Source organism: Agelaius tricolor, unplaced genomic scaffold, assembly GCF_023055355.1.
Source record: "Agelaius tricolor isolate 1412-34295 unplaced genomic scaffold, bAgeTri1.0.p SCAF_1, whole genome shotgun sequence".
Taxonomy (NCBI): Eukaryota; Metazoa; Chordata; class Aves; order Passeriformes; family Icteridae; genus Agelaius; species Agelaius tricolor.
The window spans coordinates 32175060-32196129 of NW_027269261.1; the positions used below are offsets into that span (position 1 = coordinate 32175060).

Genomic DNA, 21070 nt, shown 5'->3' on the forward strand with positions numbered 1-21070 from the left:
GCATAGGTACTAAATTTCAAGCAGAGTAAGCATAATGGGCAACACTGACTGTCCTGATTTACTGGATGTAACCGAGAAAAATACAGTTAAAGAATCTCAGTTAAAGAATCAAACAAAACTTCTACTTCCAAAAATGCAAACTTTATACTATGATAAATGCATGCTGTGAGATCTGCACATTTACAAGTTTATCTTCTCCCAGTCCCCTAACTTTTGGGGGACAAAATAAAATTAAAAGAGGAAAGAAAATAGAAAAGCTGCAATTTTGGAGATATGTATCAGCCACTAAAGTGCTCTAGATTTGGTCAAAGATAAAAACCCTAGCCAAAAGCTCTTAGTGAAAATAATAAAAGTATTTTCAACTTGTCCTTTGAAGGACAAGCTGCAATAGCATCATAGCAAAGTTCTGACAATACAACTAGAATTCTGTGCAGCAGGAAAAAGAAAAAAAAGTAATAAATAGTTTAAGCAATAAATTACTAAAAAAAGTAATTGTCAGTATAGCTCTGTAATATCTCCCTATGCCTCCTTTCTTCCCATATTGCCTTATTTACCTATGCTTGAAGATCTGGGTTCCACTTTTGTGTTATCTTTAAAATATTAGCTAGCTCAGCAAATGATCCCATAGACAGAAAACCCATGAGGACTTTTTTCAGGATTGGATCACATGGATAACAGCATATCAAAACTTTTTAGAAGAAGATACTCTCTGTCTTATATAAGAGAGATTTATTAACCCAGAAACACGAATTTAGAATACAGCAGTATTATCTTGCCTGTACTTTCAGCCTAGTATTTACCCATCTGAGCTTGATTGAACCTCAGTGGACAACAAAGTTGAAAGAGCCTTGTTTCATGTTATAGGACACTTGAGACTGTGTTCAGTTTACTAATAGCAACATGATACTGAATACCACTGGGATAGTAAGAAAAGTAAGCAAATTATTAGAAGAATATGAGAAAAACAGACAAAGTGCACATTAGGGACAAATCTGTAATTCATACTAGCACAACACTAGCACAACAGTGTCAAATGGAAACTCCCAATATAACTTTTGCCTGACTGAAAAGATGGAATTCTATGTCAGACAAAATATCTTATCTCAAAAGGACCAGATGCACCATTACATAACTTCAAGAGACTCAGATAAAATTCAGAGAAACCACTGACTGATTACAGACTGCTTTTGCTCTATGAGTTCTGTAAAGATCATCAATAGAAATTGCAAATGTGCAGATCTTGTCTCAGTGATCAGTTTTGAGAGGTGGCTCTGCTATGGGAAGATTTTGGGGAAGCTGGAAACAAATAAGATCATCATGATGCATTTTTGAGATATATAGAAATCCAGTATTTATTACATATTGGTTTTATTGGAGGACGATGTTTTTCCCACAAATAAATAGAAAATACAGTGTTCAATGATATAATTTGGGGAAATCATCATTCCCCTTTCCCTGGGAGAGATACATAAAAAGAAACACAAGTTGCATTTGCTCCTGGCAGCATTCCATAGATTCTTGAATTTTGGGGAAGTTTTTATTAGAATCCATATCCCCAGACATTAAGACCAAGAGAAGGGATAATTCTGAGGTGAGTTTTGTCCCCCATTAAGTGTGGCCTTCGAGCTATATCTCCTCCTTATGAGTATTGTCAATATAATTGGGATGAGAGTTTTGAGTAAAGAACCATGTGGATTGCTTCCAATTGATTTTACCCAGCACAATCAATGAAAGGGTTGCTCCTCTAGTATTCCCAGAAACATAAAGTGCCCCAAAGCTGCTCCTTCAGATGCAGCTCTTAATACCTGAAATACCATCATTTACCAACTTTTGTCATTTCAGAGTAGGATGGGAAAGAGTTTGGGCTTTATCAGTCTTTTTGTCACAAAATATTAGAGGAGAAGATGGTACAGATGAATTCAAACTGCTGCTTTTGTCTCCTTTTTTCTATGTTTCAGGAAGGACAGCCTGAACAACTCAACTGAGACCGCCATTATTTCTCAAACCAGTTCTGTCCTGTCTGGTGATAACAGGCAAGACAAACAGACACACTCCAAGCACTCTTGGAGACATCCTGCTGCAAGCCTTCCTACAGCTTAGCTCAAAAAACAGACTCATACGAAAACAAATCAAATGTTGGCTCATCAGTTTTTACTTAAAGTGGACACAAAGAAAATGTCTATCTTTTGTCCAACTTAAGTTTTGGGGGTTTCCTCCCTCCCTTTTTTCCCCTGCCTTTTTGTTTGTTTTCCTGGTGAATATAGGCTTATTGATTTCACAAATTTCAAAATCCAATATACTTTAGCTGTGAGTATGCACTTAATTATTCATACTTATTGTAAAAGACAAAACTTAGTTTATCTACCGTATCTACAGATGCTTAATAGACCTTTTTTTGACTAATTCTCATGGCTCTCCATCTCAGCTAATTTGGCTGTTGATTCAACTGGATTATTAATAGAATAAATGAACAACTTTTTTCCTTATCATTCAAATGTAACCAAAAAATTCGTAATTGCTACGACTTTCATGTGCTGTAGGACTCAATACTAATGAGATAAGTATGTTTTAAATACTAATAACCATAAGGAAAAAACAGCTCACAGAGAGTTTCTCATTCATACACAGTCACATCTCACCTTGTACAGTACTTTTACCCCCTTGGGTATTTATTTAACATCTTAGGTACATCAAATAAAAAACTAACTCCTCAGGTTAAACACCAACCTGACAAAAACTGTTGGGACAGTTTATCTAATTTCCCAGTTGCCTTAAATTATGTAGATAAAATTAGCAGTTGGTAACTCATAACAACAAGAGAGTAAGAGGAGGATGGAGAGGAAACTGACTGACAAGGAAATCCTGATGGATTTTTAAGATTAAGAGAAATCAAATGCCTTTCTGAAGTCTTACTTATATTGGTAACACAAATCACACAAAGAATCCAACAGAGACATGAAATTATTGGGAAAATGAAAAAAAGATCACTTGGTTATATTTCTGTCCTTAAAGAACAAATGTTTCCCAGCCTGGTTGGGTTTTTTTAATCCTTTCAAAGGATAAAAAAATCCTGTGATTTTTACAGCCTGGTTGGTTTTGCTACTTAAAAAAAAAATTAAGTCTAGCAGCCATTCAGGTTATATTTATCTGAATTTAAATGATCAGAATAACAAACAATCCAGAAAAGATATGAGACTTAAAAGGCATCTTAAAAACAAAAATCCTCTGCTAGCAGTTTTTATACAGCTAAGAGAAAAAAATCATGCTTAGGAACTTTGCCTCAACATCAGCTGAGCCAAATTTAAGCAGGAATGTTTGAGATAATGCTTTTAAGATGTTCTAGGCAAGAGAGAGCAAATGACAAATGACTACCTGAGGTGGCTCTAGATATTGGGATTTGTTTAAGAACCAACACAATGGGAGCTTTTGCTACTGCTTGATTATTTCACACTGTCCATCCATATCTCTGTTCCTGCAGGGAAGGGGCTGCTGGCCCCAGATGCTGAGCAGAACGTTGGGTCCATCCCTGCTGCATGTCTGCTCACCTGTCTCAGGCATCACCAGCCAGTGGCTTTGGTGCATCCCCTGGCTTCCATCTTACCCACAGCTCTCTAATCTCCAGGATCTCTCCCATTTTAAGGACTTTTCCTCCAGTCAGGAACTTCACCTTTTTCTGTTCGGGTCTCCCTCCTTAGTGTCAAAACCACTTCCTCCTGGAACCCCAGACAAGCCACTTCCCTTCAGGCCAGATGTTTACAGTCAGACTCCACAATTCCAAGGAGCAAACAGCAAGCTTCTACTTGAGACCTTGAAGGTTTGAATTTGATCACTAACCTTCACACATACACTCAACTACCTGGTACTGGTGGTATTCATAATTTAAACTAATTTTTTTGCCAACAAGACTAGCTAATATTAGCCTGATTTCACTTCCAGTGAAGACAATTGGATTAATTTTACTTGTTTCAGGAATTTTCAGTAATAGCATTTTCCAAAAGCTGATTATTTGTTGCACATTAATGCATTTTTCTGAAGTGGTTCAACTAATCCATTACAGTTGTTTGCCCACTAGATTCAATTATTCATGCGTGAATAAAACTTTTCCAAAAACGTTGCTAGCATAAAAAGCTCCAGAAATGTTCATATGTATTACAAACCTCATGCTCCTTAACAGACTTAAGGAGATAAATGCATTTTCAAGCTTTGCTGGAATTATTGGAGGGAGTCATGGAACAAAAGAAATGTATGATACGTTTCATTAGCTTATGGATTGTAACAATTTTTATATAACCAATTTCTTTTATGAAGTAATAATAAGCTACTGGGTCAAGGAACTAGAAACTAGAATACAGCACCATTGCCATCTTGATTGCCATTAGTTCAAGCCACAGGAAAAAAATTAATCAGTATACATACACACTTTTAAGCATGTTTGAGTGACTCATTTTTTAGTTGTTTCTCAGTATGTATAAATTTACCAGCAAGAAGCTAGATGATTTCACTGGTAAAATCTTACAGAGCTTACTATATCTAAGAAAGTGGCAAAACTCTGGTTGTTCATAATCCTCAACTTTCAATGGGTTATGTAATTAGGTAATATTGGGCTATATTGATAAAAATAGAAAAAGATGCAAAATTCCAGACCTGTACAAAGAAAAATTCAAAATATTCCACTATAGACAAAAACCATCCTATTTTTGTAAAATCCTGCTTTCAGGAACTCTAAACAAGTACTTAATGTTTCACTGTGGGGTTTGATTTCAGACTGAAGCAGATAGCTGGCATAGATGATTTCAGCTAGAATTACTACAGTTTGACAAACTTGCAATTTAACTGAAACACAGTTTTACTTGAAAAGTAATAATGTGCTCTTACCCTTGCTCATAATTTCAAAGCTGAGACTCTGGCAAGTATTAAAACTTTGCCAGCAGAGGCACAGGATTTCTGCAACTTTAAAGGCTATTCTTAAGTAATATCTGCAGCATATGAAAATCTCTCCTTGATGCAGAAAATTTACTTCTAAGAAAATACTCTCATTGCTTCTTGTCAGTGCTGGAAAGTCAAGAAAATGGCAATAAAACTAAATAAGCTTCATATGTGATTGATTTATAGTATCCAGCTTATAAACACAAAGAATTCTCCACAAATACTGCAAACCCAAAGCACTTAAGTCCTGATGATGTTTTCCATGGAGCTGTTAAAAGTTAAATTATTGTTTCAGCTTTAGATTTAGTCTCCTAAGAGACAAATGATGCTAAACAGACTTGGATTTTTTTTTGTTTGGTTGGTTTTTTTTTTTGTTTTGTTTTTTTTTTTAGTATCAGGCAAAGGGACGACAGAGGAAAGTGAGAAAGAGAAGAGGGAGCTGATCCCTCATTTGCAGCTATACTGAGACTCTGATAATGAGAACCCGTGGGAGATACATTTCCCCAGAGAGGGCTCAGCTCACCGTGGGTTTTAAGATTAAGTCCCACACATGTGCAAAGCATTTTGCTTGAGGAAAGGACTCAAAATAAAATGACAGAGTTCTGTGCTTATTTTGCTTATTATGTGAAAAGGAAAGTTCAAGACAGATTATTATTTTAGGACAGCATATCAGATCTCTTTGACAGTCACCCTGATTTATTAACCTGCAACTCTGGGGTAAGGGAATCAGACACTCATATCTGGCATCAACAGGAGCCAAGCATCTAATTTCCTTTGGCTCCTCTGAAACCCCAGCATACATTTCTCAACTAACTGAAAGCAGATTCTATTTTACCATAATGCAGAGAGATTTCTTTTTGCATTGTACAAATATTCTTCTGAGCTTCATCTTAAAACTACATATAAAAATATACTGTTATACATGACAATAAGATTAAAACAAGTCCAAATGCATGCAGGAAAGAGTGATAAAATTAACATCCAGGGATCACTTTTGAAATATCAGCCTACAAGTAACTGGCATCAAAGTTTAATGCGAGTATGTTACAAGATTTTAGATTTACTTCAGCCTGAGAAGAGTAAATCTATATGGAATCATATAATCTGTGATGAAGATTATAAATACATAAGGAATATATAAATAATATAATTATCTGTGTGGTAAATGTGCTTCTTTCCCCCCACATTTATTATTTTCACTGGTACTCAAACCCCCAAATAGAAGAGGCTTCAAAGACAAACTATTTATAAGCTAAATAAATCCTATGAAGAGCTATTTTGTTATGACAGAAGAGTTTAGCTCATGAGGCAGAGATAATGTAAAAACATTTTCTGAACTGTCCAAAAGCCCAAACTGTATTTTATTGCATTGCCTGGAAATACAACATCCTCTTTTCCAAGATTTTCTCTAACAACATTGTTTTTTCTACCACTGTTCCAGATTCCTTTGTAAACATACAATTCAAGTAAATTAATATCATAAGAGAAGCAAAAATGCATTTATTCACTTTCTTTACTAAATTGGCTAATTTGCTTTTAGTCAGACTTACAGTCTTAGCTGAAAACAAATATTAAAAAGTTCAGCACAACCAAGACGCACGTTCTTCCTTCCAAAATCATTAGAACATCATCATGTTCAAAATATTCCTGTGTTTCTGAGATTCTGCTCACATTTAGAAAGCAAGCTTTTTTTATAGCAACTAATAACTATCTAGGACTGCTGTTTTTCCCTCTCTGTTGTGCTTTTCAGTTACTGAGATCTCAAAGTACAGGTTTCACTCCATAAGTGTGGCTGAAAGCAGCCTCACACAGGTGGTATATAGCAAAAATGAACATGACAGCCACTAATAATCCTGAAACTGTTGCAGAAATAAAAATAGGCACACATACCTACAAAAAGGCAAATAAGCTGTGTTACTGACAAATTCCTCAAAATGGTCACAGACTGCACAGAGTTGTTAGCACTGCCATGTTTATGAGGAATAAAAATGTGGAATTCTCTCTAATACAGTCAGCCTTCAAAAGCATTATGCTACTTGACATTCTATACCCCTAAATCTGACCCTCCCCAAAGGTAGTGGGTATTCCAGTATAATACCCATTATCCATGTGGAAGTCTTTCCAAATCTGGGTTTTGCTTTTTAAATGGCAAATCAGAGGCACTACATCTTGCCCATGATATCACAATAGAGTTTCCATAGTGGTTTGTTAACCAATAGGTTTGCTCCCTTTTTTTTTTTTTTTTTAAAGTAAACTGGAACATACAATGACCATCACAGAAATCAATAAAAAACAATCAAATATTTAAAATTTAAGCATAACCATGGAAGACAGCTGTTATAATAAAAGGAAGCAAAATTTATAGTAGTACATTCTTGCCAACACAGAAGAGTCATCAAAATTGTGGCAGTACAGTTTTTGATGCTAGCAGTTTTGCCAGTAAACTATCAGAAAATAGAGTTATCCAAGTGTCCTCAAAATGTTACTTTTTTTTCTCATTATACTCTCAAAGGGTATAGGATTAGTTTTTCAATTCAGTTACCTGTCCCAGCGATCTCCAGTCTAGGCTGGCACTTCCAATGTATACGTGCTGTTTATCAACAATCCAGAACGACGACTGAAGCCGACCTTCATTGTAAGCTGACATGTTCATATACAACACTTCAGCACCTAGAGATTTAAGGATAGAATAATAGATAGCATTACTTAATATGAGATAGTTTACCTTATTAAAAGAAGAAATGATTTCACATTTCACGGCCTCAGTTTCCAAAATTAGTGAGGGACATAATGAAACACACCATTAAGGTTTAAAAGCAATGATAAACATTGTTACTGTCCCAATATTTAGGACTTTAATTAACATTTATTTCAGTTTTATGAAGAAATATTTATGCAATGCATGTCCCAGGTATAGGGAACATTCCCATGTGTTATAATGTTTACATAATTGCCTTCCACTTTAGAATCAAATTATCTATTTTTTTCCCCAGCACTGTATGTTCCTAAAAATAGTTCATTTCTAAATTTCTATTCTCTAGCATAAACCACATATTGCAGTAATGACCTTTAAAATATTAATGCAATTAAAACCCCTGCCTAAAAAGCAGACTCTACTCTGCTCCTCCTCCCCTGTGCAATGGTTTGAGAAGGTGTCTGCAGTGGTTGTGGCACATAACAGACCCCAACAAGAGGAACATGGGTGGAGAATTAGGAAATAAGCAAAGCCCTAAATAAATTATATTGAAGCTGTTCTTAATCCTGCTAATCTGTGACATTCGACCTACCACTCTGAATGGCACAGTTTTATTAATGACTATAGGCCACTGAAATCCAAGGCGCTCCTCGTTGGCTCCATTGCATCACTAGGAATGTGTGAATTGGCCCCATCTGTATGTTTGCAGAACTAAATCCAGAATATATTTAATATTAGGTAAGTTTAGGGGATTTCTCACACCATCACTGTTCTTTCAGTGCTCCAGTGTTTGCAAAATAAGGTGATTAATCTGAACTAATCATTAATCATTGCTGAAGGCATTTTACAGTAACCCACTCATCTTCGCATTTCAGTCATGACTAACCAGGGAAGAGAACTGACAGTAAACAGCAGCCTGGGGGACAGCAATGGTATCAGCCATCTCCTATTAAACACTCATGGGGCCTCCAGTACCATGAACTCCAGTAAATGAAAATGACTCACAACTTTAAAAGAATTCCAGGATAGATAGAGAACTAAAATGTATCTCTTTTAATCAAATTTCCTATTTTTGATCTCCTTAGAGACAGTTGACTTGCAATTTTAGGCAACAGCTACCAGTGCTGAATATTTCTTTATTATCATGAAAACAGCAAATTTCCTTGAAAAAAATATTCTAAAAATTCAGACATCAAGAAAAGAAGAAAAACCAGGTAAAGGTGCCACTCACCATGATGCAGCAAACACGCAAAACAACATTTTGAGCACATTCCAGACTTTGGCTCATTGGTCAATTGCATTTGGTGCAACCCAGTTACCTTTCCAATTTTTTGTATGTTTCACTCACCCACAATCATCTATGCTTAGAAACAAAGATTTTTCCAATTTCCTTGCAATGTATTGCTGCTGCTTTCAATTCATGCATTAACGAGCAGAACTGTGCTAATTATTGAGAAAATGAGTGTGAAATGGAAAAGAAATCAGAAAACACGATAGCTGCTATTAAATGGTTTAAATTGTTTCCTGGTGAAAAAACAAAACAAAAGCAACTGCTATTAGCTAAGGATGACCATTCTGTAAGGCACTAAACTTCCAGCTAGTGATCCGAAAACTGTGTTTAAAATCGGGTTTAACAAAGCAGATTGCCTTGATGATGTTTTCTTTCCATACACCCAATTTACAGCATTAAAGAGCAGTATGAATTTAACACCCACAACACACCTACACCAAAACGGTTATAAATGAAATGTTAGGATTTTTACATAGTAAAGATAAAACAATAGGAAGTAACAATAAGCTTCCTTCTCATAACTGAGAGCCTAAAAAAAAGGGCAATTTAAAAACATTTTTGAAATATTCAGTGACAAACAAAAATGCTGACTGCCAAAGCTGTAACAGGAGACTATTTAACCAGTAATACTAACATTAAAAATAGCAGATATCATCAGTAACTTGCCACAAAATTCAAAAGTTGTAAAACATCAGAATTTGTTGGCGTGGGTTGCTCAGACATGGGCAGAAGCAGTGGGATGGGACTATTACTGTAAAATATAATCTAGGCTTCAATTACCAAAATAGAGAATATAGTAGAGCAGAAGATACTGCTATCACATATACCAGTAAGATCAAAACCTGGAACCCAATTTCTTTTCCTTTTGGAAACAGCCAACTAGTAAGTAAACAGGTGAGGAAGCAGTATCTCCAAGTTAATTAAAAAAAAAGTCATTTGTTGCAAACAGCAGCTGTTGTGCCACCTATTAATGAGCCCTACCTTTTGAAGAAAGGAAACGTGTATCAGTATTGATAATTGCCTCTGTTCCAGGAGCCCTTGAGATGCTTTGTTAAAACAGGCTTATCAAGCCTTCAACACAATCCCCCATCCCTAGTGTGGTTCAGGTCCCATGAGGAAATTAAATTGGACTGATCAATATGTGAAGCCGTAGCAGAACTCTCTGTCATGCTGCAGTCTCAATTACACAAAGCTGTGAGTCTACTGAGTTCAACCAGAAGGGCACATTTGTAGGCTTGATCGCTAATAAACATGCCAAATAAATCTAACTATTTTGTTTTACTGGAGATTAAAATTCAGGATGAGGACTTAGAGAAAACCAGTGCTGTCACTTAAAACTCAAGTGGATTTGTCTGTCCCTTAAAATTGTGCATTCTAAGGGCTGGGACAGATGACACATTTTCTGCAGTAAAAAAGCTCACAAAAAAGAGGCACTGTAGGGATCAAAGCATATTGTAAATAACAGACATTTATCTGAGTCCTTTTTCCTCTAGGTGGGGATTTTTTTTGCACTGTATAAGGTAGATGACTGATGCAGTCTGGGATGCATGGAGGGGATCGTGCCATTGAGAGCCTGGACCTTCTGCATGTGATGTGAACACAGCCCCTGGGAAATGCCAGACAGCAACTTAGCCTCTAGCTTTGTCTCATAATGGAGAAAACACAGAAGGTATCAGTAGCATTGCAAGAAAGATTGACTTTTCATCCATTAAAAAAAACCCCCATCCAACTCCCAAAGTAATCCCAAAGAAGAGGGGTGGTCAAGCAAATGTCATTTACAATTTCTAGCCTCCTGTTTGGTCTAGCTGCCTGCTCTCAGATACTTCACTAACAATGTCTGAAAGCTACAGGGCAAGCTTGACTTCAAGAATAGGAACTTGAAGAGAACTGGGATTATTCAGCCTGGAGAGAATGCTTCATGGTGACCTAATTGTGGCCTTCCAGTGCCTGAAGGGAGCCTACAAGAAGGATGGAGGTGGACTTTTTCCAAGGGCATGTTGGAAAGAGGGAAGGACAAAGGGGAATAAATTCAAACTGAAAGAGGGTAAGTTTAAATTAGATATTAGGAGGAAACTGCTTACTGTGAGGGTGGTGAGGCAGTGGAACAGGTTGCCCAGAGAAGTTGTGGATGTGCTGTCCCTGGAAGTGCTCCAAGGCCAGGTCGGATGGGGCTCTAAGCAACCTGGTTTACTGGAAGCTCTCCCTGCCCGTGGCAGGGGGGCTGGAACTAGGTGATCTTTAAGGTCCCTTTCTACCCAAGCCATTTAATGATGCTATGAACCTAAAGCTAAGACATTTTTTACATATTTGAGGCAAAGCACTAAATTCTATGCAGGACCCTTTGATCAAGAGCTCATCACATCCACGCTGTCATGAAAACCTGTGTCAGACACATTCCTGACACAGTTGTGTTGTGCCTGTGGATTTTCCTGCTGCTCAAGCAAGGTCATTAGACAGCCACACAAACTGGGAGATTCTTCTTTGTGGGAGAGACTGCAGGAGGTCAGAACTCACAGGGCTGCCACTCGGCCTCCACATCAAGTTTATGCAACAGTCTGGAGAAGGTGCACCTTCTCTGGAAGTCTTCACTTTCCTGAGGCTTTGGATCCAACACCTGTGAGCAGCTTAGGATATTGCCTTGTACTGAGGCAGCGTCATTATGCCAAATTCCCTCACTGGTGGATGCAGTAAATAATTTTTGTAAGGAAGACCAAGAAAGAGCAACTATTTAGGCTGCTATTATCACAGCTGCCTTGAAAGCAAACATGCAAATTCTGCTTGCCACAGTTTTCAGCAGTACCAGTTACAGGCTAAACTTACTCTGGAGTTAGCAAACATAACGCCCAAGAAACAGAAGCTGCATTTGCTTGTACCATGCCTAAAATTGGTCTTCTGTCTTCCCAACTTTCTTACTTTAACTACAGTGGTTTTAAAATCAGAGAGGAAAAAAAATAAGGGGGAGAACTTTATGAGTAAAAGGAGAGCCAGAGTTATCTATTTGTATAGATACAAATATTTCTTTCTCTACATTTTGCAATATATGCTTTAACTTCATTTTTTTGCTTTTGATAATAATTTTTAGCACAAAGTACTCCCATGAATAAATATAATTTTTATTCTACTGAGACAAAAATTCAGAGTTTTCAATGCAATTGGTCACAAGTGGTGCAGTAGCTGTCTCATTTGGGGTAGACACAAGTGATCCAGGTGGAGGATCACCTCCCCATGAATTTTCAAGCTTTTTCTCAACTGATTGCAAAAAGTATGGACTTCTTCCAGAAGCCCCATTAGTGTGACCTGCCACCACTCAGAAGAGGAAATACAAAAGCAGAAGAATGCACAACAATATTTTGTTGAAAACAAAATTATTTTTACTAAGTCTCTGAATGATTAAAAGAAAAACTATACTATTTACTATTTCTGTGCTCTTTATGGAATATTGGATTTGAAATGCAATTTAAAAATCTGCCTGGCCCAGAAAGATTAATGATTCAGATATATTTTAAAAGAGAACACTCAAGGACTTTTAGGGAAATCTCTGACGGTAATAACTTAACTTTGAATCAGCCGTTTTGTTTATATTGCCCTCTGCTTCTCTCTCTCTAACACATATCCCCGTGTCCTTTTAAAAAACTACCAGGACTGAATCCTGTCACTCTAGGATTATGTGCTATTCATCAGTCTAAAGACACAATAATTTAAAAAAGAAGCACCCTAGAATCAAAACCTTGCTGTCTTTTCTCTAGAAGCGCTAAATTCAACTGTCACACATGCAAAAAATGAAATCATAATTACTCAAAGAAATTACATTCTAGCACAAGTCCAAGTAATCTCCAGAAAGCTTTTGCAATAATATTTACATTCATGCCATCTTGGCCCATCTTAGACTCAAACCTACCTGCATAAGAAACACTCCCAGTGTACAATCAGCCATAAGCTGAGTGCACATGTAGCTTCTCAAAACTGCCTTTAGGAAAACTGGGCTGTTTCTGATGTAGGTACTTTTCACAAAAATTAACTGTAATGCTTACTATCTTGTTTTACAGCATCTGAGGTCACTGACACAAAGATAATTTTGAGGAAATCAAAGCCCAGGAGAGGAATCTGTGACCAAAGCTCCATGAGCCCCTCTGGTCTATCTCTGGAAAGACACAGGTGCCTGCAGCACGCCCTGGGACTGCAATGGATGGGCTCACATGCTTGGGGCTGTGGTGTGGGTGTTCAGGGACACAGTCACTCTGCCTCCTGTGTGCTGCTGCTGTTCATCTCCACTGGCACGCTCCCCAGCCAGCTCACGTGTCCCTGGCTGGCTGCAGCTTGGAAGAAAGGCTGCTACAAGAGAGCTCTCCTAAGCAGACAGGCTGCAGTCAAGGATCTCCCTGTGGAGCTGAGGACGTGAGAAGAGAGGTCTCCATCGCTGCTGTCTGACTTCCCAGCCCCCTCTCCAGGCCCTGTGCCAGCTTCTTCCTGGCTCCCTTCCATCCCCAGCAGACTGCAACATGCTGATGGGCTCTGCCCTGGATGATCAGGGCAGCAAATATCCTCTACACTCACCATTACTTTTTTGCTTTGTTTTTTACTCAGTCAGTGGGTTGAAATAATTTTTGTGAGGTGGTACAGCCCCAGAAACTGCTCCAGCCACACAGCTGTGGAAGCCAAGAGCTGAGAATGTGGACAGGAAAGAGCAGGAAGAAAAAGGAATATAGTGACAAATGAGCATTACAAATCCCAGCTCTCTCTGGGAAACCAAAGTATTACAGAACTACAACTGGTGTGTTTAAAAAAGGGAAAAAAACTCCAACCCCAAAAAACTAACACCAATTACCCCAGAAAATAGTAGCATGGACAGATCTCATCTTCAGCAACCCTTCTGCACCCCTCCACTGCCTCCTCAGATGTGCTGAAGGAGCTTTTTCAGGGAATCATTTGGATCAGAAAATGGATCCAGGTTAAACATAAATAAAAATAAGAAAGGTATTTCAAATGTGGAACAATTCACTAGTCCAGCTCACCACATGGCAGTAAACAATTTTTTCAAAAACAGCTGAAGGCAGAGAGCAAGTGTGGGAATGAGTGGCTGTGGCTGAGTGCAACAAGATGCAGGAACTGCTTCTGCCAGTGCTGCCATTTAAAGGTACACCCACACAGTCTCAGCCTCCACTCCTCTCAAAATCAGGCCTCAGTAATTTCAGGTGGCAAGCTCCAGAATTTGTTTGCCTTTTATCTTGCATAATCATTTGTCTTGTGCGAAGAGATAAGAAGGCAATTCTAGCATTTTCTTGGGTTGCCATTCCCCATGTGCTTACACAGGGGTTGACAGTGACACAGAAAATCAAGAAAAGACTCATCAGGGACCCTCATGTCCTGGATACAGGATGGCAGATTTTTGAGAACAAAGGAAAGGTCAGAATTAATTTCTTGCAATTGCTGATTTAACTTCAATGGTATCTTGGGAGCTAGTTAGTTCCCGAAGTAACATTTATCTAAATATACCCTTACACTGGCTTTGAAGAAGTCAAATGTTGGCCTTTGTTGCTACCCAAGTAATCAAAACACTGATTTCTCAGCTAAGTACCCAGCTGTATCTAGAGTTCAGCGTGGGAGTGTTACAGCTCTCCCCCACATGAATGCATTTTGTGCTGCCTGCTGGGCCCTTTGGATTTACTCAGCAGAAAAATCCCAGAAATTTAACCAAAGTGCTTCCCATCCCATCTCACAGGCCAGACAAAAGAGAGGCCTGACAGTATTTCTTTTTAATACTTGTAATACCCACCCAGCCACACCTTACTTCTGATTCACCAGCAAACAGCCAGTGGTCCATCACAAATATGACAGCACAGAGATAGAGATTCCCCTCTTTACCTGCAGAATAAACAGAGCAGGAGAACACTTAACCTCCCCCATGAATAGAATCATAAAATGGCTTGGGCTGGAAGAGAACTCAAAGGTCATCTAGTTCCAAACTCTCTACCATGGGCAGGGATACCTTCCAGCAGATGGAAGACCAGGTTGCTCAAAGCTCCATCCAAACTGGCATTGAACAGTTCCAGTGATGGAGCATCAACAACTTCTCTGGACAACCTTTTCCAATGCCTCGCCATCCTCACAGCTGATAAATCATGCATGGATGTGTTTACTTAACCTATACACAGAATTTTAGACTGCAAAGAAGGAATAAGCTCGTATAACTACAGATCTCTGATCTTTTCCATGATGGAAGTCCAGGGCATCAGCATGTCCTAGAGAGGCATTTGCTGCCACCCAGCAGAAAATGCCAGCAGCCAACAGTATAGCTCACTACATAGAACAAGACAGGAAAAGACATACTCAACTCTACATTTCCAGCCTAGATGTGGCCTCTGAAACCAGGGATTTCTGTACTGCATTTGCCAAAAAATCTCTTACTGTTTGGGCCAAAGTTTAGGGCTCCCATTTTAGTGTGTCTTTAAAAAAATTAAATTGAGCCCATGCACAAGAATTTAGTGTAATTTTAAAAGCTCCAAACAGCTTTTCCTTTCCTTCTAGTAATTTTATCAACAGTAGCAAACATTTCTGCCTCTTTTAACAAGTGATGCTGCTTGATGTAGCAAACCTGAGAAAAATCCTCATTTTTTACTGCCTTGACTTTGATATCAGTATTTTTACATCAATTTTTACTTCTTTTTGAGCTATTTGAAGTATTTCAGATCAAGTCATAGAAAATTTTGAATAAAATTTTGAATAATGAGATGATCAGTTCAATTCTTTCCCCTTAGCAGAACTCAGCATTCCTTTAAATAGCATTTTCTTAATACAAATCTGCTCTGAGAGTCTGATGATTCAGTAGAGTCTGTAAGAGAACTCATATACAAGAAAGTTTGCTAGAATATTAAAAAAAAATCTTTTTTTGCCCTTCATTATTGGAGAGTAGACTGCTCATTTACTAGACAAAGCTATAAAAGTGATTGCTGTGGAGATTGGGAAAAGTAATTTTCTTACTTAGTTGATTTAGGCGACAAAGCATATTACCACTTAAAGGAGGACTACAATACAATCAGTAAAAGCATTATTAAAGCTGGATTGTGGCTTTCTTTCTTTGCCTAAGTATAATTGCATATATTTTTACTATAAAAGAAAGCCATTTTAAATATAATAGAGAGATTAGTAAACCTGCACACTGCTTATCCCACTTCCTTGTGAAGACTTTTCTTTACTTGGATTAGCATTTTGAACCACTATATTTATTTATATACTTCTTGGATGAAGCATCCAAGAATTCAGTGACATTTTTTCATCCTAACACATGAGGAATTAGGATCACAACCTTTTATGAATGAACAAGGCTAAATCTCTACCAAGAAAAATGCAGTGACTATTTATCCGTATCTCTCTTTTTAACTTAGCAACATGATTTCATTCTGATATTTATATATTCTAAAATCATCAGTATTGGCAACAGTCTCTTCTAAATATGCTGACTAGCAGTAACAACACTTGTGCATTATTCTCAAATAATTATTCTCAAAATGTGCTCCTCAGACATCTGGAGCTCTGCTTTGGGTTCTGTCAGTTTCCTTCTCCTGAAGGAGAAATAAATCAGTTCTGGAAGGTGAGATACTGCAAGGCAGGCAAAGAGTTGAGGGCAGAGTTTGCCTCCTTGGGTGGCTACTTACTTTAATTTTTACAATACCTTCATAACAGAATCTATTTTTTTTTTCCTGAACTTTCATTAGATGATTCTCTAGCAGCTTCTGAGACAAGAGAGTATTATCTTCAGGCTACTGAAAGCCAAGAGCACCAGCTGACCTGGCTTTGGCCATACAAGAAAAACAGAGGCACAGCCAGAAGTAATCTGGGTCTGCCAGTGGCACAGACATTTCCTTTCACTACTTCTCCCTTGTCTCTAAGCAATTTTCCCCACCTCCTTCCTTTGATTCTATCTTGTTATCTTGCTGAGTCAGCCTTTGACTTTTCTACATTTTTTTCAGGTCATTCCTATCTCAATGGCAATTACTTTTCTTTCCATGTTGTCACAAGTCCACCAATAACATGCTTTACCTTTTGACAACATTCTGTTCTGATCTTTTCCCAAATTAATTACTCAGTTTTAAGTTTCTGACCTTCGGTTTTATCTGATTCAGTCCTCCCTCAGATTTCATTTCCCCCACTACTTTCCCCCAACATCATTCATCTTCCCTCTCCTTTGCTCTCTTCCATTTCACACTCAGTTCATAATTTCACTCTTGGCCTTGCCTACTCTTACATTGTTTCATTTATCATATATATTCATCCAATTATTCATTCAGTCCCTCTCGCTCCAGTTGCTTGAGGAACATATTTTATTTTATAACTACATAAGCAGTATGGTATATTATTCAAGATTTTACAAACAAATTTGTGGAAAGGAAAAACATTTTCTTAAGAGTTCTAAGGCTATCCATGGCTTTGGGATATCCAGATTGGTCCTAATTTTACTTTATTTACATGTGCTAGGACTTCTACAGGTATTAACTCATGATATACACCCCCAAAATAAACATAGATTTCTGATGGTTGTTGCAATTTAAGACTCAGGGAATTTCTTCTTGCTTTCTTAGTCCAAACAATAACTGAAGCTGAGTTTTTTACTATCATGAATCTAAGGTTCTTGAAAGAACAAGACACTTCTACAGCCTCTTTTTTATCAAAGTAAGCACATACACTACACACTGCAGCTCTGCTGTAGCAGGCTGAAGAGTCTCACATTTGATTTACTATTGTTCTAACTAGTCTGTCAGATGCATTTTTGAGGGCTTCATTATTCTGGCTTGGTCACCCAGATACTTCATTCATTTAAATAGAGGCATTTTAAAGAGAAAAATGGACATGCCCTGATGTCAAAATCAGAAAAATCCAGACAGTGGACTGAGAAAAAACAAAAGGTATATGGGGAAAAATACATAGGATTTGAGGAAATACCTAGGGGATACAGATCAATAGCTTGTCAGTTAGCAGATTTTTAACATGGATTGACTTTCTTCCAAACAGCCTACTTGAAATGTAGAAAGCAAAACGAAAGGAAGCCACAACCCCACAGATTCTATCTTATTATCTGTGTGAAGGACACACACAATATACAGTCAATAAAAGTAACTGCACACTGAAATCACCGAGGATTTTAGCACCGCAGAGGGACTAGACCACAAAACAAATATAGTTTCATTTCTCCAGTGTAAATATCAACAACTCCCCGTGAAGGACAGGAATACAGGTATATTACCCCCCTGTGACATTTTGAAATGGTGGCTAACCAGGTCTGTAGGACTTCTTTTTCTATTCCAAACCACACAGGACAGACAGAATTAGCTTGAGGACAATAAGGGACAGAGATGGACCAGTTCAGTTGGGAAGGCAGTAGTGCACAGGAACAGGGGCTGTGGAACTGTACTGCTTGCAGTTGACTACTGGGATCTCTATGAAAGCAGGAAAGGAAGGCAGCACAGGCACTTCAAGTCCCAATATCAAATCAGGGGCTTGGTTACAATCCTTTGTCTTATGGCTGAGAACAGCTGCTCTGTGGTCCTTTGCTTAGGAACTGTTATTTTTGAAAGCTTCTCATTGCAATCATCACATTGTTCTTTTGTAGTGATTTTGAAGCTTAGTACAGTAATTATGTAGTCCTATAACTGCTGGCATTTTTGTCCATCACTTTAATGCTAACAAGACTACTGAGATTAAAAGCTTCAAGAGCAGGGATCTGTTTTGCTTTGAGTCACTGAAATGACTGTCAATTTCTGTACTACATAATTACTAAGACTTACACACTGCAGAAAGTTAATATTTTGTCCAAAGGATGGAAAAGGGGCTGAAATCACTCTGTTCTCAAGGATAAACATTAGAAATAACTGCTCTGTAAGGACATGCAGAAAGATATGGAAAAGATGGAGAGTAACAGAGATATCACTCTGAGAACTTTGCTTCTGCTTGAATAACTTCAGAAGGATCTTAATGTAATTTGCTTTCCAACCATTAGGCTGTGTAAAAAATCATAACACACCAAAGTGCCGCAGAAGCGAAGACTAATTTGAAAACTGCTTTAGGAGATTACCAGAAAGATCAGTATCATAGTGGCAAACCCATGTTACAAAGATCAGGCTTGGTAACTAATGTTGTATAAACCAGCAAGATATGGTTGGATGGGTTTACTTTATGCTACAGTTGTGCTGTACACAATAACCCAAGCTGAGTAGCCTTTCCAAAGTGTTCATCAAATGAAAACCAAGTGGTGTTGGTCAGAGTGCCGGCTGGGTTTGGGCATTTGTTAATGCTTCTTATACAACTTGGAGCACACAGTCTTTAACCAGGTTTGAAGCAGAAACTGAGCTAGCAGTGAAGCAGCTAAAAGAACATAATACAAGTGTCTGTGTCATGTCACTTCAGGTGATGGTCTTCTCAGAGCTGCCCAGGTTTGAAGTTACACTTCAGTCTAGATGACAGAAAAAACTTGAACAGGGTGAGAGACAAAACACTGAGCCCTGCTGAGAGGGCTGGAGCCTGCTTGCAGATCAGCAGCAATCAAAAATATACCAAATCATACCAGCAGCATGGCTTTGACTGACCAAGGTACAGTTCTAAGGAACCAGTCAGGCTTCCCGTGAACATTAAGTATGTGAAATGGACAAACGAAAATTGACCAAAATTAAATTCTTTTCCTTGGATCCCTTTTAGGACCATTAGCCTTCATGCCCTTGCAGGATGAGATAACATTAGTATTTTTGCACACAAGAGAAAGCATGGGATGCCAAAATTTCTGCAAAGGGAGCACAGCTACCTAACGAATGATTTCTGAGCTCAGATGGCCCTGGCAGCTCTTACCAACTCTTTCAGTTGCTGTAGGTAGGAACTTGCATGCTATCCATATGCTTTAAAAATGTCACAACTAATTTCTGCTAATGCCATCCGTTATTGGTTCCTCTGTGCTAAAGAGTGTCAGCAATTCAGAGCAGCTAGTGCCACACGGGAAGAATCCATTCCAGCATGTAAACCACCAAGCAAGATTTGAAGATGATCCCTGTGGCACAAGCTCCTATGTTGGACCTGACTAGGTCCTACCTGACAAGAGCACTTTGGCTGTTCACAAGATGGCTGGATTGCAGATGCTCATAGTTGTGCTGGAGCTTATTAAAAACAAAAGTGCCCACTGCTGCCAAATCCATGAATACACACACCTTAGTACCAGACTTAAATGCAATATTTGCAACCTGAAATTATGTACTAAAATACTGACCAATCTACCATGAAAGACCTTTTCCATTACAAATTTCAAAGCAGAAGAATTATGATATTGTTTCTACTGAACACCTAACATCTTAAATATGCCTCATAGTACTCCTGTCCCTAACAAATACACATCACAGTACACCTGTTTTTGAATAATGAAGAAAAATATTTAAGTGAATGCATTATTATTTACCTATGCATCTTTGAAACGGTGACCACAGATACTGGAAAGCACAGCTGGTATTTTATAATGCCAAGGTACACATTACCAATGAGAGGGTACTGTCTTTGGGTGCACAGCCATTTCTCTCAGCAAAGGTACACATTTCTAAGACTACAGACACAGAAGCTGTAGAGCTTAGAATCAGAATTTATTGCTTACATATCTGGCTCCAAAAGACAGAATTTTTGGCTTAAGTGAACCTTTTCCCCCTTTCTCTTTGCAAAACAAGCCAGTACAACCCAAGGCCCTGGCTGCCTTCAGAATTTAAGTGATTGTGAACTTTGGTTTTTTTCCTCCCTCTATTGGCTGTGGATGTGACAGCCTCATACTGCTAAATCGTTCCTGCTAGAGAACTCTGTAAGTCAGGCTATGCCTAAATCCTTTTAAAGTTAGTGTACTTCAGGCTCACAAGAGAAAGTAAGCTGTTCACATTATGAACTATTATGGTGCCTAAAATGAGGATATTTGCGTATCTAGGGAAAGTTTAATTCCCAGATTAGGCATCTAGTTTCCTGTAGAACCTATAATAAAAACTGGATTATCACTAGTTTATTGTATTTTTTTGAGCTAAAAGACATCCAAACTAGGCAGCAGCCAATGCTGATGGAAAATATGTTGTTTACACCAGTTCCTCATTTTTTGCACAGAAAGAATGGATTATCCACTGAGGTTTTAAAATTCTGTCCTACAATCAGAA

The 21070-nt window shown here is 38.1% G+C and overlaps 1 protein-coding gene across 4 annotated transcripts in view; it reads right to left on the minus strand.

Moving 5' to 3' along the window:
- Positions 1–21070, minus strand: part of PLD5 (phospholipase D family member 5) — a 176509-nt gene that overhangs the window by 32534 nt on the left and 122905 nt on the right. For all 4 annotated transcript variants that reach the window (XM_071428836.1, XM_071428844.1, XM_071428853.1 and 1 more), the window contains one exon: positions 7469–7596. In XM_071428836.1, coding sequence (XP_071284937.1) covers positions 7469–7596 — 128 coding nt within the window. The remainder of the gene's footprint in view (positions 1–7468; positions 7597–21070) is intronic.